At 45.0% G+C, this 20,960-nt stretch overlaps 1 protein-coding gene across 5 annotated transcripts in view; it reads left to right on the forward strand.

Moving 5' to 3' along the window:
- NAA40 (N-alpha-acetyltransferase 40, NatD catalytic subunit) overlaps nt 1-20,662 on the forward strand; it is a 78,370-nt gene extending 57,708 nt beyond the window's left edge. For 3 of the 5 annotated variants that reach the window (XM_056527221.1, XM_056527222.1, XM_056527225.1), the window contains exons 6-8: nt 11,205-11,288; nt 20,144-20,221; nt 20,304-20,662. In XM_056527221.1, the coding sequence (XP_056383196.1) occupies nt 11,205-11,288; nt 20,144-20,221; nt 20,304-20,442 (301 nt within the window). In that variant the 3' untranslated portion in view covers nt 20,443-20,662. The remainder of the gene's footprint in view (nt 1-11,204; nt 11,289-20,143; nt 20,222-20,303) is intronic. The other 2 variants (XM_056527224.1, XM_056527223.1) reach the window with 2 other exon arrangements.
- Nucleotides 20,663-20,960: the final 298 nt, after the last annotated feature.

Consider the following 20,960-nt stretch of genomic DNA (forward strand, 5'->3'; position numbering starts at 1 on the left):
TTAATTTTAAATTTTAATTTTAATTTTCCTGCATGTAGTTATGATTTTTTCCAGAAGTACGACAAAATCAAACCTATATAAGGCTGGGTTCACACCACGTTTTGTTAAATACGGCTCCAGTATACGGTTGGGAGGAGGGGGGGCGGGGCTTAATCGCGGCGCCCGCACTCAGCCGTATTCGGGAACGTTTTTGCCTGCGGTCGGGAAACCCTATACGGCCGAAAACAAAGCCGACCGGAGGCTGCGGTTCACTCCGGTCGGCTCATAGACATACATTAAATACAGTTCCCGAATACGGATGAGTGCGGGCGCCGCGATTAAGCCCCGCCCCCCCTCCCAACCGTATACGGGAGCCGTATTTAACAAAACGTGGTGTGTACCCAGCCTTAGTACGGTATCATTTTAATGGTATGGACCTACAGAATAAAGATAAGGTGTCATTTTTACCGAAAAATATACTACGTAGAAACGGAAGCCCCCAAAAGTTACAAAACGGCGGGGTTTTTTTCAATTTTGTCGCACAATGATTGTTTTTTTTTTCCGTTTCACCGTAGATTTTTGGGCAAAATAACTGACGTCATTACAGAGTAGAATTGGTGGCGCAAAAAATAAGCAATCATATGGATTTTTAGGTGCAAAATTGAAAGAGTTATGATTTTTTAAAGGCAAGGAGCAAAAAACGAAAATGCAAAAACGGAAAAAACCCCGGTCCTTAAGGGGTTAAAGGTAAGGAGGAAAAAAACGAAAGTGCAAAAATGGAAAAATGCCTGGTCCTTAAAGGGTTAAAGAAGTTTAACCCTTTAGGCGTTTCACAGAAATAGAAGGAAAGTGGAGGAAGAATTTTAAAATGTAACTTTTTTTGTAGATTCAATTTAATCCATTTTTTCTGTAACACAGTAGATGTTGACAAAGAAAACTCAAGATTTATTCCCCGAATTCTGACTTAGAATACTTAGAAATATCCCAAATGTGGCCTTTGTGCGCTACGTGTCTCACACAGGCCTCGGACATGAAGGTGTACTGTGTGGATTCTGGGGCATCCTTTTTAGTTTAGGATATTTTGTTGGCATCATATAAAATTACAGGGGCCTTGGGGGTGAAAAAATATTTTTGGGAGACAAGTTGACGCTTTCGTTGGTACCACTCTGGGGTACATGTGAAACTCTGATTGTTAATTTTTTATTTTGTAGGTCGTTTGTACATAAATGACCTACACAGGTTGACACTGCAGGTTGAAACGGTTATGGCGATACCAAATTTATATACGTTTTTTTATTTTTATATATAATATATAATTTTTTTTTGTATAATATATTGTATAATTTTTTTAAATCATGTTTGTAAGTCGTCGCATTCAATGAGCTGTAACTTTTTTTTTTTTTTTCACTGACTCAATTACTCAACACTGCCATTAACCCCTCAGATGTCGTGATCAATACCGATCACGGCATCTACATCAGTGCGGTCACTTAAATGGATGATCTTATCACCTGCGGCTATGCCGCGGGGATCCGATCATCCATAATGGCGGACAGAGGTCCCCTCACCTGCCTCAGTTCGTCTCCCGGGGTCTTCTGCTCTCGTCTGAGATCGAGCAGACCAGAGCAGAAGATCGCCCCAAAAAATGTAAAAAACTAACACATTCGATATCACCAGGTGCATAAATGTCTGAATATAACGTTCCCATACGGTGAACCGTGTAAAGGAAAAAAAATGTCCAAAATTGCTACTTTTTTGTCACATCAGTTTTTCAAAAATAATAATAAAAGTGAGATTACGGCGCAAAAAAATTGAAAAGCTATAGGTTGTCAAAATAGAAAGATTTTAACCCCTTGGACGGAGGTTTTTTTAGTTTTTGCACTTTAGTTTCTTCCTCCTTACCTTTTAAAAATCATAACCATTCCAATTTTGCATCTAAAAATCCATATGATGGCTTATGTTTTTATAAATCGGACGTTTCCGCACGCGGCAATACCACATATGTTTTATTTTTATTTTAAAGGGTTAATAGCATGCGGCACCGTGATCAGTGCCGCGTGCTATTAGCCACGGCCCGACCCGTTATAGAACGGGAGTAGGCGAAGGGCATACAGGTACGCCCAACATCCCCAACAGGTTAAATGTACTAACTTGGTTAAAAAGTTTGAGATTTTTTTTTTTTAAGCAGTACAATAATTCATAAGTAGGGGTATCATTTTAATCGTATTGACCCCTTTTACCGCAAATTGTACAGTGGGAACACACAACCTTCTAAAATTAGCAAAATTGTGGTTTTCTTATAAATTTCCCCACACAAATAGTATTTTTTTTGGTTGCGCCATAGATTTTATGGTAAAATGAGTGATGTCATTAAAAGGGCAACTGTTTGCTCCCAAAAAAAGCCCTCATACTTGTCTGTGGCTAAAAATATAGAAGTTATGATTTTTAGAAGGCGAGGAGGAAAAAAGGAAAATGCAAAAATTTAAATTCACGGAGTCCCAGGGTACTCCACTGGAAAACATTTTCTTTGAAATCAACTGGTGTCAGAAAGTTATACAGATTTGTAAATTACTTCTATTAAAAAATCCCAATCCTTTCAGTACTTATCATCTGCTATATACTACAGGAAATTTGGGATTTTTAAATAGGATTGGGGATTTTTAAATAGAAGTAATTTACAAATGTTTAACTTTCTGACACCAGTTGATTTAAAAAAAAAAAAAAAAATGTTAAAGGGGTACTACAGTTGAAAACTATTTTTTTTTTTCTTCAATTCAACTGGTTCCAGGAAGTTAAACAGATTTTTAAATTAATTCTATATAAAAATCTTAATCCTTCCAGTACTTATCAGCTTCTGTATGCTCCAGAGGAAGTTGAGTACTTCTCTTCTGCCTGAGCACAGTGTTCTCTGCTGACGTTCCGTGTCAGGAACTGTCAGCAGGATAGGTTTGCTATGGGGATTTGCTCCTCTGGACAGTTCCTGACATGTACAGTGGTGTCAGTAGAGAGCACTATGGTCAGGCAGAAAATAACTACTTGACTTCCTCTGTAACATACAGCAGCTGGTAAGTACTGGAAGGATTAAGTTTTTTATATAGAATATATAGTTGTTGTTTTTTTTTTAATTCACTGGAGTACCCCTTTAAGGACACAGTCAGTTTAACTTTTGCATTAATTTTTTTTCCTCCTTGCCTTCTAAGAGATTATAACTTTTTTTTATTTTTTTTATCCTCAGACCCATATGAGGGCTTGATTTTTGTGCAACCAAGTATGCTACCTAATGCTCCCTTTCATTTTACCCTTAAATGTATGGCGCAACCAGAAAAAATGTATTATATTGTGGGGAAATTGAAAAGAAAAGCATAGTATAGGTGTTCCCCAATGAAGAGCAACCCAAAAAATTGATAGGTATATGCTCTTGCCACTAGGGAAAAAAAGTTGGCTCCTCTTTGGCAGGATATACCCACCCACTGTAAGTGAGGTAATCAGTTTTAGCTAGTGTCAGTAGGAGGCAAGACACAGGTCTGGGAGCTCCCCAGACCTGGTCTTTTTTTTTTTATTATTATTTTCTAGTTAGGGATGTCTAGTTAGGTTTTTATCTCCTTTTTGTTTCCCTTTTTCAGGTGGGGGTTCAGGAGCATGACTCTACCTGTTCCCCTATACGCAACAAAGGGGCACGGAACATAAGAGTATGGGCCATCAACCCCTTTATCGCCAACGGCTAGCGCCTGGAGGTTGTACCCTAGGTCCGGGTCCCCCACTTGCCCCTGCTCGCCTTGCTTTCTTAGCCTGGTATGATGCAGCGCGGCCATGAGCTGGTTAAAGACGCCGGGGTAAGTATAAGAAGATGGCGTCTGCAGGTGAGTGTGTACACACCCACCCCACACCCTTTTTATTTTAAAAGGGACTTTGTTGTCCTTTATTGGGAGCTTTATGTGTGGGGCCTGCTCAGGTCCCTGGGGGGGGGGGGGGGGGAGATGCAGTGTTTCTGTGTAATACACTAGGAAACCCTCTGGCCCTTTGCAGTGGCTCCCTCCGCAGGTGTTCTTCCCTGCTTACCTCTTCAGAGCTTTCTGTTGTGTGGGGTTCTTCCATTCGGCAACTATATGGTTTACTTTACACTAACTGGGGATCGGCAGCGCGCTGGGTGAGGGGGGTTATGGCGGCACATGCCTCCTTTTTCTCCCCTGTGCCAGCGCACTATCCTGGGTTATGGCGGAACATAGCTGCGCAAGCAGAGGCCAGGCAGCACCTCCCCTCCAGGTTACCATGTGCCACTGCCTCTTACTACTGGCAGGCGCTATCTGCGGCTGTAATGCTGTGCCCTCACTATGAGTTTAGCTCCGCCCTTCCACCATACGGGGGTCGGTGGCGCTCTGAAGCAGAGCGGGTCCGTTGGCCTCCCTAAGCTGCTGCCCGGCAGGCGCTCTTCCCATCCAGCCTGTTCGGCTTCCTAGCTTCAGAGCTGTGCGGGCTTCTGGGGCTGACGACGTGCTTTTTCTTTGTGTCCCTATTGTGTCCTTACTGTCCCCACAGTGTGGGCGTCTCCACCCAGGGTGCCTTGCTCCCCACACTTCTTCCTGCCTGAAAAAAAGATAAAATACATTTTCCCTGGTGATTCTGACCATTCGGTGGAGTTTGGCACCTTCTTGTGCCCGATACTTGTATTACTCTTTTCTATGGCTGCTCCCCCTTTTGTCAATCACACGCTATTGCAGCTTTAGTTGGCCATATCTGTTTTTATGAGGTTAATATCTGCAGGATCCCCTTCCTAGGGTCTGTATTGGGGGCTGCTTTATTTGCTTCAGTCACCCTGTAAGTTGACCTGCTATACACAAATTACATTGAGCCGCTTAAGGTATGTCCCTATTTCTGCATTGTTGCTCACGGTCATAGAGCATATGCAAACTGCTGTGGCAGGTTGTTGCCAGGGATTTCACTATCCCTTGGAAACTACAAGGGATATATTAAATTCCTGTTCTCCCCTACCATGTCGTGTGTAAGCTCTCTTGCGTTCCTGGCAGACGCTCAGGTCTCTTTTGAGGTTCCTCCTCTGTCAGGTCTGCCAGCCACCCATCCTGTGGGTGTTCTTGGCATGCCATACTATATGATCCCTTCCTCCACAGGCTACTGGATCGGTGGGTAGTGCTCCGGATCCCCTCATCCAGTGCAAGGTCTCCATGGGAGTATCCCTGCGTTGGCACAGATTGGACCTGATATCAATAGGCCAGACTGTAGTCTCTCCCATCACTCATGTCACAGCTGCCACGTCCACAGCTTGCACTCCGGTACCCCACTGTTAGTGCAAGGTGTCTGAAGGAGTGGCCTGTTGCATACTATGGACCCATACCAGTCAGCCAGACAGTGGTCTGAGTGGTTTCCTTTGCCGCCTGTCACACAGCTGAAGTATCTGCAGCTGGAGTTCCGGTACCCCACTGCTGTGCGAGTTGTCTGCAGGAGTGACGCGTTGTCTACTGTGGACCCATACCAGTAAGCCAGACAGTGGTCTGCATGGTTTTGTCTGCCATCTGTCAAACAGCTGAGGTATCTGCGGCTGGAGATCCGGTACCCCACTGCTGTGCGTGGTATACAAAGACTTTACCAAGCATGTCCTATGGACCATATACGGGATGACAGGGTTGCAATCTACTGCTCCTCAGCCTCCCCCAATCTCCCAGGGGTGTGTGGTTTCTATCCATGGCTCCTAGGCCTCCCCGCCCTCCCACCTATAACAAAGGGGCACAGTGATCGCTTATCTGACTGCCCCCTTTTTGCCAGCACCTGGAGGTGTACTTGTCTGCACAGGTTCCACCACTATCTGTCTCTGATCTCAGGGCTGCCGTGGGCATGGCCAGGTTTCCCGTTCCTCACTGCTGGGGTGAGGGATCTGGAGGAGAGTCCCTGCGGATACACAGGACTTCTGCCAGTCAGCAAATCCTTTGTCTGCTGGGTCTCCTACACAACCAGTTTGCCCGTTGGATGGGCCGCTCTCTAGTACCCCACTTTCTGTGGGGGGTTTCAAAGGAGTGACCCTGTGCATTCAGGAATCCTATACGAGTCGGCTAGTTGGTTGTCTGCATGGCTTACTACTACTTCGGGGTCAACTACCATACATTTTCCACACCTTGGCCGGTAGTCCAGGTAACCCGCTGCCAAGGTGTAGTTCAGAGTGAGTTGCTTCATGGGCCCTACAAAATTCCCCACATACTGGCTCACAGGGTTCCCCGCTTTACAAAGTCCCTCTCTGCATGCCTGCTTCTCTGTCTGACGGCTGGTATCTTGCTTCAGTGTGTGGTTCTGTATGCGGGACCTGGCGTGGCCTTGGTCCCTATGCCAGATAGCCAGACTGTGTCTGCATGGTTTTTCTACCCAACCAGGTCACCTCCCCCACTCCTGCCGCTACCGCAGGTAGGTGTCTCATTTTCCATGTGAAATTCCACAAACTGTGTGTCTATGGGTTCATGGGACCTTTTCTACCTGTAAATCAGACTGTGTCCGCATGTGTCCTGCTCCACATACATCCTTCATCCCTTGCGTCTGTGCCTGCAGTCCTGGTGTGGCATCGTTAGGAGATGGAGTGTGGGTTTTTCCTGCAGGTTCCAGGGACCTTCACTGCAACAGCAGCAGCACTCTGTTCCGCTTTCTAAGGTTGCAACAGTGGGGTTCTCGGGGCTTACCTTCCATCCTTCTGGTCCTTTTGATGTCTGCGGTTTCTTTCGTGTCTGCAGTCTTGGTACCCCACTACTTTCGTGAGGTACCCGTGTCTGTCACAACATATGCTAAGGCCATTCTGCATGTGTAGAGCCCACCTTTCCTTCTGTTCGGTGGGGTGTGCCTCAGGCCTTCCTGTGATTTCTGTTCCGCTGGGCTGTGGTGGTTAAGCACCTCTGTTCTAGCGTGGGGCCTGATGGGGCGCACAGTCAATTCAGCCCCCCCCCCCCCCCCTCCTTATGTCTCCAGGTATCTTTCCTGGGTTCCTGTCTGCGCAGGGTGGCTCGGGCACCTTCTCTGTTGCCTTAGTCATCGTTTGAAATTGCTCTCCACCCGGTTGTTTTGGGGCGGGGGGGGGGGGGGGGTTGGGGTGTGTGTGTGTGTGTGTGTGTGTTTCTTGCATTTGTAGTTATATTTTTTCTCAGCTCCAGTGTGCAGGATTCCAATCCCTCTGGGGACACAAGGTAGCCCTCCGTACCTCGATGGGTTGTCGCAGGGTCCCTGGGGCCACGTCCACCCAGTACTTTACCTTTGCTGTGGGGCGGCATTTCTCTGCTCCTACAGACCTGGCACATTTTGACAATCCCCCTTCCTCAGGGGCTACGGGGATCAGGGAGTTTGGCATGGTCAGTACCTGAGTTTCTTCTCGACCACCCCTTTTTTCCCCCCCTCCACTATGGGGATTATTTCGCTGAGCGCTTTCTGCTGCCAATTTTCCCACTATATAGGTGGTGTACCTGGCTGGGCCCTTGTTTTTTGCTGAGAGCAATCAACAGCCTTTTGCTGTCTAGGCTTGTGTGCCCACTATTGCAGTCTGGCTCGCTTTCTGTTTCTGTTTCTTTATGGCTCGGCGATAGCCGGTCTAGCCACAGTCTTTTGTTTGGGTCCTACCATTGCTCTCCTCCTCCTTTGGCGCCCTCCCCCTCAAGGGGTGTTTTCTTCCTTCCCTTTTGACAGTGTCAGTCCCAGCTGGGTTCTCCTTTGTTTCCCCCTCCGTTCCTGTTCTGAGGGGATGTTTCTTCGGGGTGCTCTGGTCTGCTTGGACCGCTGGGGTCCATGATCGGTTAGTCTCCTTGTCTTGGACACTGGTTTTCCTTACTCTTCAGATGTTAGTCTTCCATGGGAATCTGGAGAGAGAGAGAGAGAGAGAGAGAGAGAATATTTTTTGTACAATCACTCTCGTAGCCTTCATTGGGGAACACCACACCCACCCATTACTTCACTTTTGGTCCGGATGATCTTTTCCGGTTGCTGTTGATTTGAAATTTTTTATATATTTTTTTAAATCCGGGATTCTTTTCTAGGGTCCTTCGGACATGTTCTTTGTTGGCTTCTCCTTCTGTTTTAAGACAAAACTGCTTACCTCACTTCCAGTGGGCAGATATATCTTGCCACTAGGAGGTGTCGACACTAGGACAAAAAGTCGGCTCCTCCTAGTGGCAAGAGCATATACCAATCAGTATAGGTGTCGCTCAATGAAGGCTACGAAAGAGATTTTACGGTGAGTACAAAAAATCTCCTTTTTGCAATTTTGAAAGTTTTTTTATTTTAAATTTTTTTGTTTGTTTTACACTTTATAGTAAAACGGACCTGTTCCCTTTATTCCATGGGTCAATCCGATTAAAATTTATACCCATTTTACTGTAGTACGTAAAAAAAAAAAAAAAAAAATATTTATAAGACCCAGTCCTAGTTTCGGAGAAACACGGGGGTATGTGTATATGTGTGTGTATGTGTGTATATGTGTGTGTGTGTGTGTGTATATAAATATATAATATATATATATATATTATATATATATATATATTATATATATATATATATATATATATATATATATATATATTTTATCTATATATCTATATTTATATTTTATCTATATATCTCTACCCCTCTACCCAAATAGGACCGGGTCTTATATAAATTTTAGCCCCAAAAAACACACTAGGGCTAATTTTCAGGGTAGGGCTTATCTATCTATGGTATGCACATTGAACAACATGGCGGTTCTACGGTATTTACCCCCCCCCCCCCACATTATCATCATGTGATATGCGCGAGCTGCGCATATCACATGATGATAATGGGGGGCGGCGTGTAAATGCCCCCCAACGTCCCTAACCTGCCAGTTTATCAGCCCAGCGCTGCACCCCACAATCCCCACATCGGGGTACTGATCATTTGTCACCCGCGAGCGCAACTTCTCTCCCCCCCCCCCCCCGCCAAATAATTATCAGCCGCTGCGCTGTATTTATTCCTGTGCCCGGGCTGCAAATATTAAAAAGCAATCTTTAACTTACCTTCGTCCTCCGTTCCCCCATTGCTAAGGCACCGGCCTCATGGTTCCTCCGCTGTTCTTGCTGCTTCCTGGTGTTGTGACGTCTCAGAGCCTTCAGCCTATCACCGGCTGCAGTGATGTCCTGCCTCGGCCGATGATAGGCTGAGCCAACTGTCATGTAAGAAGCCGGCTGGCGAGCGAGAACAGCGGAGGACAGCGAGGCCGGTTCCTTAGCAACGGGGGAACGGAGGACGAAGGCAAGTTAAAGATTGCTTTTTAATATTTGCAGCCCGGGCATTGTCTAGGTCAGTGGTCTTCAACCTGGGGACCTCAAGATTTTGCAAACATTTGCAACATCTGGAGGTCCGCAGGTTGGAGACCACTGGTCTAGGTCTTATTATCAGGGTAGGGCTTATATTGCAGCCCACCCCGATAATCCGGCTAGGGCCTATTTTCGGGGAAACACTGGGGAGGTAGAGAGAGAGATAGATAGATAGAGATAGATAGAGATATATATATATATATATATATATATATATATATATATATGCGCAAACACACTTTGTGGGGGAGATTTATCAAAACCTGTGCAGAGGAAAAGTTGACAAGTTGCCCATAGCAACCAATCAGATCGCTACTTTTCATTTTTGAAAAGGCTTCTGAAAAATAATAGAAGTAATCTCATTGGTTGCTTGGGCATCTGATCAACTTTTTCTTAGCACAGTTTTTGCTTAATCTCCCCCTGTATAACTTTTTTTTTTTTCCCCCTGTATATGGGGCTGTATGAAGATTTATTTATTTTTTCTTTGTGCAGTGATCTGTAGTTGTTCTACTTTTGCATGTGCCTTTTTGCATGTGACTTTTATTTAACACGTCTTTTTCTTAAATTTTCTTGTGATGCAAAAAGCAGCAATTTTCAACTTACCTACCCCTGTGATCATGGGGAACGTTGAGCAAAAATTGCGGAGGAGGGACCCCTTACCTGCACAACATTTGGTATCGCTGCGTGCGTTATTGTCCAAACTATTTTAAAATATAATGTTAATGATCCTGCACTGTCAAATGCTGATTTTTGATAACCTCATATAAAAAGCGATCAAAAAGTCCCATCAAAACAATAAAATCTACAGCTTGGAAAAACGTTATTGGGGTCAGAAAAGGACAATTTTATGCATACCAATTTTGTTAAAGAATTTATGTAGTAGAGTAATAGAAAAACTATATAAATTAGCTTTGTTTTAATTGCATTGACCTACAGAATAAAAAGAACATGTAATTTATACCATACAGTGCACTGTATAAAAACCAAACCCCCAAAAATTGCTAAATTGCAGTCTTCCTATAAATTTTTCGCCCCAAATTTTTTTTTAGGGTTTTGTGGTGCATTTTATGGTAAAATGAAAGGTGGTATTTACTAAGTACAAGCTAACAAGCTTTTATATGGGTCTGTAGGTGAAAAAATGAGTTATGCCTCTTAAAAGGTGAGGAAGAGAAAAAAAAAAACTCAAAAATGAAAGTTGGCTGTGTCCTAAGGCCAAAATGGTCAATGTCCTTAAGGGGTTAATAGTTCGGACATTCATGCAATTCTTTGAGTTGCTATTACTGATCATTGCTATGCATATAGGCGATCTATTTCTCTGAGCGCTGATAATGTCGCAGATGCCCAGTATTGATTATGGCATCTGAAGGGTTAATGGCAGGTATCGGCACGACACCAGAACGTACTTTTACATCTTTTGGGGGGGATTTATGAAGACATTTAGAAAGCTCTTTAAAGTTTGTGCGACTTTTTGTGCGAGAATTGCTTCAGAAACTGTTCCATGATTTTTACCCATTTAGTAGATTAGTGACCACTGCACAAAGTGCAACTTTTTGCGGACTGCCGCAAATTTGTTGATCGATCCCAGGTATAGACTGTTTTTCAGGTCAAAGTAGTCCTGCCCTACATTTTGAGACTTCTGAGTAAGGTATATGCAACTTTTCACACAAAAGTTGCACGTCCGCACAAAATCTGCAACTTTTTTTTTAGAAGTTGCATCAGCGATATTTATCAAAGTCTGTGCACCATTTGATCAGTTTGGCGCAATTCTGTAACTATCGCTGCAACTTTTGAGCTCTAAAACAGTTAAGAATAGACCCCACTCTTTGTAAATTCCCCCATTGTCCTTAAGGGGTTTAAAGGTATCAAAAAAGGGTACAGATTACTTTTGTTTACCAATAACTTTGTCTTTTCTAGTTATGAGGTGCAGTTAGAAGTCCGTGTCCAAAGGAAAGGCGTAGGAAAATTCTTGGTACAGATCTTGCAGTTGATGGCAAATAGGTGAGATTAATGTATGTGCATTCATCTTTATTCCAATGTGAAGGAAAACTAGAATTTCTAGAGGTTGTTTTTAAGAGTCATTCTGCTACTCCACATGATAAATGTTACAAGGTATTAACCACTTAAGGACCCAGGGTGTACCTTTATGCCTGTAACAATTCCGGTCCCCGCTGCTCATTGGGCGGGGACAGGACTGGGATGCCTGCTGAAATCGTTCAGGGGTTTGCACGGGGTGCCTGCTGGTCGGCAATCGCTGGTCAATTCAGACCGGCGATTCCGGGTCAATCGGGTCTCCGGTGATAGTTAAAAAAAAAAAAAAAAAAAAAATGGTTATAGGTGGCGTCCAGTAGGAGTGAGGTGCCACCTCATGATCGCGTGATTGATCGGTCCGGACGACTGACCAATCACAGAGCCTGTTGGGAGGTGATCGGGCAAGTCAGGGGTCCTTTCGTGTCCATCAGGGCAGACGGGCGTCCCTGAGCAGCGACGGAAGCAGCGTTCTCAGCAGCGGCAGGATACAGCAGGAGGGGAGTTGTTTGCCTCCTGCTGTTGCTAAGCAACAACTCCCAGCATGCACAGCCAAAGGGCATGCTGGGGCTTGTAGTTATGCAACAGCTGGAGGCACTTTTTTCTATGAAAAAGTGTGCCTCCAGTTCTTGCGTAACTGCAACAACCAGCGTGCACATACAGCCAAAGGGCTGTCAGTGTATGCTGAGAGTTTGTTTTGCAACAGCTGAAGGCACACTGGTTGGGAAACTCAGTGTTTTGCAACCAGTGTGCCTCCAGCTTTTGCAAACTACAACTCCCAGCATTCATTGACATGCTGGGAGTGGTAGTCTTGCAACAACTGGAGGCACACTGGTTGCAAAACACGGAGTTAAGTAAAAAATTGTGTTTTGCAACCAGTGTGCCTCCAGCTGTTTTGTAACTGCAACTCCCAGCATGCACAGACAGCCAAAGGGCATGCTTAGAGTTGTACTCTTTCAACAGCTGGAGGTTTGCCTATCAAGGCATGCTGGGAGATTTGCAACAGCTGGAGACACCCTGTTTGGGAAACACTGCCATAGGGTATTTTGGTGGCGGATGCAAATCCCCAATTCAGGCCTCAAATGCGCATGGCTCTCTTGCTTTGGAGCCCTGTCTTATTTCAAGGCAACAGTTTAGTGCCACATATGGGGTATTTCCGTACTTGGGAGAAATAGCGTTACAAATTTTAGGGGGCTTTTTCTCCTTTTACCCCATATGAAATAAAAAAAATAAAAAAATGTTTACACTAACATGCTGGTGTTGCCCCATACTTTTAATTTTCACAAGCGGTAAAAGGAAAGAAAAACCCCCTAAATTTGTAACTCAATTTCTCCTGAGTAAATAACCCATATGTGGACGCAAAGTGCTCTGCGGGCGCACAACATGGCTCAGAAGTGAGAGCGCACCATGTACATTTGAGGTCTAAATTGGTGATTTGCACTGGGGTGGCAGATTTTACAGCGGTTCTGACATAAACGCAAAACAATAAATACCTAGATGTGACCCCATTTTGGAAACTACACCTCTTACGGAATGTAACAAGGGGTATAGTGAGCCTTAACACCCCACAGGTGTTTGACAATTTTCGTTAAAATAGGATGTGAAAATAAATTTAAAAAATTTATATATATGGAAATACCCCATATGTGGATGTAAAGTGCTCACTGCAATGCTCAGAAGAGGAGGAGCTCCATTGGGCTTTTAGAGAATGTGTCCAATTGAAGGCCATGTGTGTTTACAAATCCCCCATGGTGCAAGAACAGTGGCCCCCACGTGACCCCACTTTGAAAACTACACCCCTGACAGAATTTAATAAGGGGGTGCAGTGAGCATTTACACCCCACTGGTGTCTGACAGATTTCGTAAAAATGAAAAATAAAATTTTTCATTTGCACAGCCCACTGTTCCAAAGATCTGTCAAACGCCAGTGGGGTATAAATGCTCACTGCACCCCTTGATAAATTCTGTGAGGGGTGTAGTTTGCAAAATGGGGTCACATGTGGCACCACGGGAGGCTTTGTAAACGCACATGGCCCCCGACTTCTATTCCAACCAAATTCTCTATTTAAAAGCTCAATGGCGCTCCTTCCCTTCTGAGCATTGTAGTTTCGCCCGCAGAGCACTTTACATCCACACATGGGGTATTTCCTTACTCAAAAGAAATGGTTAGTTTCCAAAATAGTATGCCATGTGTGTTTTTTTTTTTTTTTTTTTTTTTTTTTTTTTTTTTTTGCTGTTCTGGCACCATAAAACCATTTCGGCAAAATTTGCCCTCCAAAAGCAAAATGTGACTCCTCTTCTGAGCATTGTAGTTCGCCCTCAGTGCACTTTGACGTCCACACATGGGATTTCTCTATCGGCTCCATTGGGGGATACAGACCTTGGTCACAAACCTTGGGTATATGCTGTTGTTGTTAGGAGACTTGACACTATGAAAACGTCAAGTCTGCTCCTCTCAGCAGGATATACCTGCCTCCAGAGCCTGAGGTAATCAGTTTAAGCTTAGTGTCTGTAGGAGACAGATGCTGGTCTGGGTTCTCCCCAGACCTGGTCAAACATTTTCCAGATTAGGGACGTTTAGTTTATTCCCTTTTTATTTTCCTGTTTTTAGGTGGGGACTCAGGAACATAGCGTTCACTGTTTCCCCATTTGCGATTGAGGGGGCACAGGCATCGTGGATGTACTGTCAACCCCCTCTCGCCAACGGTCAGCACCTGGGGTTGTACCTCATGGGTCCCCCACCTTTCCCTGCTCGTCCTGCTCTGTTACAGCCCGGCATGATGCAAGTGATTAAAAGCTGACTGAAGGCTTCATTAGGTAAGTTCTTCAGACTAAGGTGAGTATTTCTCCCTTTTTTTTTTTTTCCGGTTTCAAGACTTGCAACTGCTGGAGACCCCCTTTCTGGTGCCCACTCCTCTTTATTTCTACTATAGGGACCCTGTTTCTACATCTGGGGAACCCTTCTGTATTCTGCACGGGGGGGGGGGGAGGAAACCCACTTGCTCCACTTGCACCACTGCACCCCCCCTGGTTAATCTACCGAGGATGCCCCCCCCCCCCCCCCCCCAAACCCTGTGGACTCTGCTATCCCTCCAGTTTGGGTGTCCTCCCCCTCTGTCTATTTCCGACTTGGTTCAGGTCTCCCGTTCCATGGTGACGGCCTTAGAGAGGTCCTCCTTACACCGACCCTCCAGAGAGACCCGCTCTCCCTATGCTAAATGCTCTCACAAGTGTAATTGGGGGGGTTTCCTCTGACTCATCCCCAGTGTCTTTGAGCAGACATAGGCACTCCCCTCACAGGTATAGCCCCTCTGCTCCAGCTTCCCATAAGGGTCCCTCTGCAAGAGGATGATCCCCTGGTCACCACTCTGGATCTCCGGAACCATGTACCAGGTCAGTGTCTCCCTTTTTGTAGAGCTGCCTCCACCCGTTCCCACTCTCCCGGAGAACTTGTAGAGGAGGCTTCTGACTCTGCCTCTGATTCAGAGGACCGACCAGATTCAGCCGACACGGTGGACGCATTGGTCTCGGCCATAAGGGACACCTTTCATTTAAAGGACCCAGGAACTTCAGACGTAACTCCAGGAGTCTCCTTTCATCAGCACTCAAGGTTTTCAGCTCTCATGCTGAATTTGAAGCCTTGCTGGAGTCCGTCTGGAGGCATCTGGACAAGAAGTTTGAGGCAAAGAAGGCTCAAGCACAGTGTCCCTTCACCAGGGATCTCATTACTCGGTGGACCTCCCCTCCAATTGTGTATTCACCAGTCTCCCGCCTCTCTGAGGCGACTACCTTGCCATTGGCTGATGCAGCTTCCTTCAGGGATCCGGCGGACAAGCAGGTGGAGACTGTGGCAAAATTTGCCTTTGAAGCAGCAGGTTCTTCACTTCTTCCTGCATTTGCTTCTGCATGGGTGTCAAAAGCCTTTCGGTCCGGGCTTCCCAAATCCGCCAGGGAATTCTTTATGGATCCCCCACGGAGGAATTGGCTGACCTAGCTCTCCAGGTTTCCAAGGCTGGACACTTTCTGTGCTCTGCTTCCATGCAGTCGACCTGCTGTGCTGCCTTCACCACAGGCAACCTAGTGATGCATGTGGCTTAATGCCTGGGATGTGGATGCTGCGTCCAAGACGTCTCTCACTGAGCTTCCCTTTACTGGCTCTCGACTCTTTGGTAAGCGCCTAGATGAAATTATCTCAGAGGCGACCGGGGGGCAAAAGTTCCTTATTACCACAAAATAAGGCTAGCAGTACTGCTTCTCTGCGCAAGTTAACCTCCTTTAGGTCCTTTTTAGACCTTTTTGGTGCCAATAGGGGGGCCAGGCAACCGCCTTTGCAGGACAAGAAGGCTCCCTCCTTCCAGACCCATCCATCCTGGAAATTGGACAACCGTTCTGGCCGTTTTGCGGCCAAATTGGGCACCCGCAAACCTACTTCTGCCTGAAGGGACGCCCCCATTTTTCTCGGGTGGGAGGTCGTCCATTACTCTTCCGGGATGTCTGGGCCGCACATGTCAAAGACTCCTGGGTCAGGGAAGTGGTATCCAATGGTTACCCTATCGAGTTTGCCTCCCTTCCAAGGGATGGCTTTTTTTCTTTTTCCAGTTGTGTTCTCCCTCCCCCGACTCCTTTCCTTTTTTGCAGTGGGGGCTGGAACAACGGTTGGCTCTCAGCTCCCTTAAGGGTCAAGTTTTGTCCCTTCCATTCTCTTCCAACACTCTATAGCGCCTGATTCTTATGTTCGGCCCACGCGGCCCCTCCTTACAGGTCCCCTACACCTCCTTGGGATCTGACCACAGTCCTTGGTGCCCTGCAGGACACTCCCTTTGAACCCCTCAGGGAGGTTTCCCTTAGTCTCCTTTCCTGGAAGGTGGCATTCCTTATTATCAATCAACTCTATTTAAATGGTTTCAGAGCTGGCGGCTCTATCCTGCCGCTCTTCCTTCCTGATCATCCACCAGGACAAGGTTGTTTTTCGTCCGGTTCCATTTTTTTTTTTTTTACCTAAGATTTCTTCTTTCCACCTCAATGAGGACATCGTCCTCCCGTCCTTTTGCCCCGCTCCATCTTACCCCAAGGAGAGTTTGCTCCATAAACTGGATGTGGTGCGGGATGTACGAACCTACCTCTCTATCACCTTTCGTCAGTGTGACTCCTTTTTTGTTCTGACGGTCGGTTGCCGTAAGGGGCAACCTGCTTCAAAGGTCACCATTTCGCGGTGGATCAGGTCTGCCATTTCGGAAGCTTACCGTTGTAAAGGGAAGTCCCCTCCCTTTAAGGTTTCAGCTCATTCCACTCGTTCTGTCGGAGTTTCCTGGGCTCTCCGTAACAGGGCTTCGGCCTCACAAGTCTGTACGGTGGCTACCTGGTCATCCTAGCACACTTTTACAAAATTCTACCAGGTTCATCCCTTTGCATCCGCTGATGCTGGGCTGGGCCGTAAGGTTTTGCAGGCGGCAGTGGTCCAGCCTGCCCCTTAACTGGATTCTTTTGCCCGCCCTAGGAACGGCTTTGGCACGTCCCAAGGTCTGTGTCCCCCAAAAGGAGATTTTATGTTCTTACCGTAAAATATCTTTCTCTGAGGATCCATTGGGGGACACGGCTCCCGCCCTTTCTTTTGGTGTTCCTGGTTTGCTTACCTGTCCGAGGTTGCATTCAGCTATTTTTTTTGTTCTGTGGTTACCTCGGACTGGTCTTGGTTTTCTGCCTTTTGGTCCTCTCCTACTGCTCTGGGACTAAACGGATTACCTCAGGCTCTGGAGGTGGGTATATCCTGCTAGGAGGAGCCAACCTTTTTGGTTTCCATAGTGTCAAGTCTCCTAGCAACAACAGCATATACCCAAGGTCTGTGTCCCCCAATGGATCCTCCGAGAAAGAGAGAGAGATTTTATGGTAAGAACAAAAAATCTCCTTATTTCTATACTCAGAAGAAATGTGGTTACAATTTTGGGGGAGCATTTCTTCTATTACCCCTTGAAAAATTTTTGGGAAAACAGCATTTTTGTGAAAAAAATAAAATAAATTCATTTACACATCCAAATTTTAGGAAAAGTCGTCAAACACCTGTGGGGTGTAAAGGCTCACTGTACCCCTTGTTACGTTCCTTGAAGGGTGTAGTTTCCAAAATAGTATGCCATGTTTTTTTTTAATTACATTTATTTTTTATTTATTTTTTTGCTGTTCTGGCACCATAGGGGCTTCCTAAATGTGACATGCCCCCCAAAAACCATTTCAGCAAAATTCACTCTCCAAAATACCATTGTCACTCCTTCGCTTCTGAGCCCTCTAGTGTACCCACAAAGCACTTAACATCCACATATTATGTATTTCCTTACTCAACAGAAACTGGGTTACGAATTTTAGGATGATTTCTCTCCTTTTACCCCTTGTAAAAATTCAAAAACTGGGTCTACAAGAACATAGTGTAAAAAATGAAGATTTTGAATTTTCTCCTTCACTTTGCTGCTATTCCTGTGAAACACCTAAAGGGTTAATACACTTTCTGAATGTAATTTTGAATACTTTTAGGGGTGCAGTTTTTATAATGGGGTAGAAATATAATGGGGTATTTCTAATATGAAGGCCCTTCAAATCCACTTCAAAACTGAACTGGTCCCTGAAAAATTCAGATTTTGAAAATGTTGTGAAAAATTGCTGCTAAACTTTGAAGCCCCCTGTCTTCCAAAAGTAAAAACATGTCAACTTTATGATGCAAACATAAAGAAGACATAGTGTATATGTGGATCAATATATCATTTATTTGGTATGTCCATATTCCTTATAAGCGGAGAGTTTCAAAGTAAAAAAAAAGCCAAATTTTCAAATTCATAAAATTTTGGAATTTTTCACCAAGAAATGATGCAAGCATCGGCAAAAATTTACTACTAATATAAAGTAGAATATGTCACGTAAAAACATTCTGTGAATCAGAATGAAAAGTAAAAGCATCCCAGAGTTATTTAACGCTTAAAGGGGTACTCCGCCCCTAGACATCTTATCCCCGCTATCATTACAGCACAGAGCGAGTTCGCTCTGCACGTAATGACGCGCAATACAGGGGCCGGAGCATAGTTACGTCATGGCTCCGCCCCTCGTGACGTCACGGCCCGCCCCTTTCAATACAAGTCTATGGGAGGGGGCGCGGCGGTCGTCACGCCCCCTGCCATAGACTTGCATTAAGGGGACGGGCCGTGATGTCACGAGGGGCGGAGCCATGACGTCACGCGGCTCCGTCCCCTGTATCGCCCGTCATTACGCACAAAGCAAACTCGCTCTGTGCTGTAATAGCACAGTGCCGCAGCGGGGATCCCGGGGCTCCCCAGCAGCGGCACCGCAGCGATCTGACATCTTATCCCCTATCCTTTGGATAGGGGATAAGATGTCTAGGGGCAGAGTACCCGTTTAAAGTGACAGTGGTCAAATGTGCAAAAAATGCTCGGGTTCTTAAGGTGAAAATGGGCTGGGTCCTTAAGGGTTTAAGAGTCATTATTTAATGACTAAAAAATATTTAAATAATAGTTACATTTAAAAAAATATATGAAGAGTTTGGGGAAACAGAAATACCCATCTAAGTATTGGTGCTGGGCATTAACCAGCCCATAACAGCTGCAGTTTTTTCCCATTGTCCCTTTTTATATCACCTGTGGCTATTAGATGTCATATGAATTTTTAAAGAGCCTGTGTATAGTGTCAAGCAGTATAAAGAAACTTATGTAATATTTTAGCCATAGTGCTTAAATCAATACCTTGTAGCTGTGACCTCACGTCTCACTCCCTGAATGCAAAGAGCCTCTGTACCTTCACCCCCCTCCCCTCACGTCTAAGGAACAGACCATTGATGTGAAGAAGGGAGCTCATATTGCTTCTCGTTAGATTTTAAGGCAGCTGAAAGCCTTTCTTAGATAAGACAGCAGTAGGACTGTTTGTAAAGGAAACTACTGTGATTGAAAAGCTTCCTGCTGCTTTAAATTCTAACAAACTGTAATGAGCTCCCCTGCTCACATCAATGGTATCTAACTGCGCAGACAGCAGGGGGGCAGGGACAAAGCACAGCCTTTGATATGTCACAGCTACAGCTGATAATGGATGATCTCTGCATTATGGCTAATAACATTATATTAAAGGAATACTGTAGTGGAATACAACTTATATACAAGTTATAAATCGTGGGGGTTTGACTGCTGGGGCCCCCACGATCTCCTGTATGGAGCCGTGGCAGTCTGCAGGGAGGAGGCGTTCTGTCCCCACATGATACGGTGGCCGACATGCCCCCTCCATGTATCCCATAGAGATACATGGATCTATAACTTATCCCCTATCCGTTGGCATGTCTTCCTCTACTAGCTGATGAGGACAGCACGGCGCTTTCTGCAGCATGCCGCAGCCCCGTACAGGACATCGTGGGGGCCCCAGCGGTCGGACACCTTCGATCTATAACTTATTTCCTATGCTTTGGATAGGGCATAAGTTATATTCCACTACAGTACTCTAAGCTTGATGGGCTCTTGTTTTATTAGTAGCTCTAGGTGACAGGGCTAACAGTCAAAATAAGGTTGAATCACAGCTGTATTTGTTTCCCTTGACCTATTGACACTGAGGTCTAATAGTGACTTGTTACTCATTTCTTTATATTCTGGCCACTAGCTACCAGCCGCATCCACAACTCAGTGTCACCACAAGATCTTGTGCTTTAATCATGTGATTTAGACTGCTTGTCATCAGTAATACTAATAACTATGTTTGTAACTTACTTTCTACTTTGACTTTGCATATGTTTTACAGTCTGAAATGTAAAGTACAGCAATTTGCTCATGACTGTTAAAATTTGTTTGCAGCACACAAATGAAGAAAGTTGTCCTTACAGTTTTTAAACACAATCATGGTGCTTACCAGTTTTTCAGAGATGCTTTACAGTAAGTCTAGTTACTTTACTTGTGTTTATTTCCTGCTTCTCAACATCTGATAGTTCTCAATGTTTCCCACTTCTACACATAGGTTTGAGATAGATGAGACCTCTCCCAGTGTATCAGGTTGCTGTGGTGATGACTGCACATATGAGATTTTGAGTCGCAGAACAAAGTTTGGAGATGCTCCTCATTCACATTCAGCACAGTGTGCTGGCTGCTGCCATTGAAGTGGTGCATTATTACCTGAGGACTGTGGAGGATCTTAATGGACAAAACTATTGTGTTTATCTAATGGGTTTTTGTTTCAGTTCTGTTCATATTTTTTGTATTTTATTTTTTAATTTTTATTTTTTTAAGTTGATGATGTTATACATTCAGCACTATTGTTGACATGTGTGTAACTCATGTCTCTACTAGTCCTTTTAACGTTTAATAAATTCTTGTTTGACTTCAACACTTTTCCATTGATTTTTAATCTATAGGATTTTGGCAATTTGTTCATAAAACAACCACTTGAGTTTTAGAGCAGCTGAGACCAACAACAAGCAGGTATTTTCAGAATGGTATGAATTTCCTACACAGCTGCCTTTTTGGCTTTGGCAAATCTTGTTTCAGTGGCGTGTTCATTAACTAGTTGCCTAATCGGCGAGTACTTCCTAATTAGGACAAGCTGGCTCGTCCTGAAGCTAAACTGTCACAGCATGTAAACATGCTGTGACAGAGAAGTTACATCAGCGGTCAGACA

This window comes from Hyla sarda, chromosome 6 (assembly GCF_029499605.1).
Source record: "Hyla sarda isolate aHylSar1 chromosome 6, aHylSar1.hap1, whole genome shotgun sequence".
Classification (NCBI taxonomy): Eukaryota; Metazoa; Chordata; class Amphibia; order Anura; family Hylidae; genus Hyla; species Hyla sarda.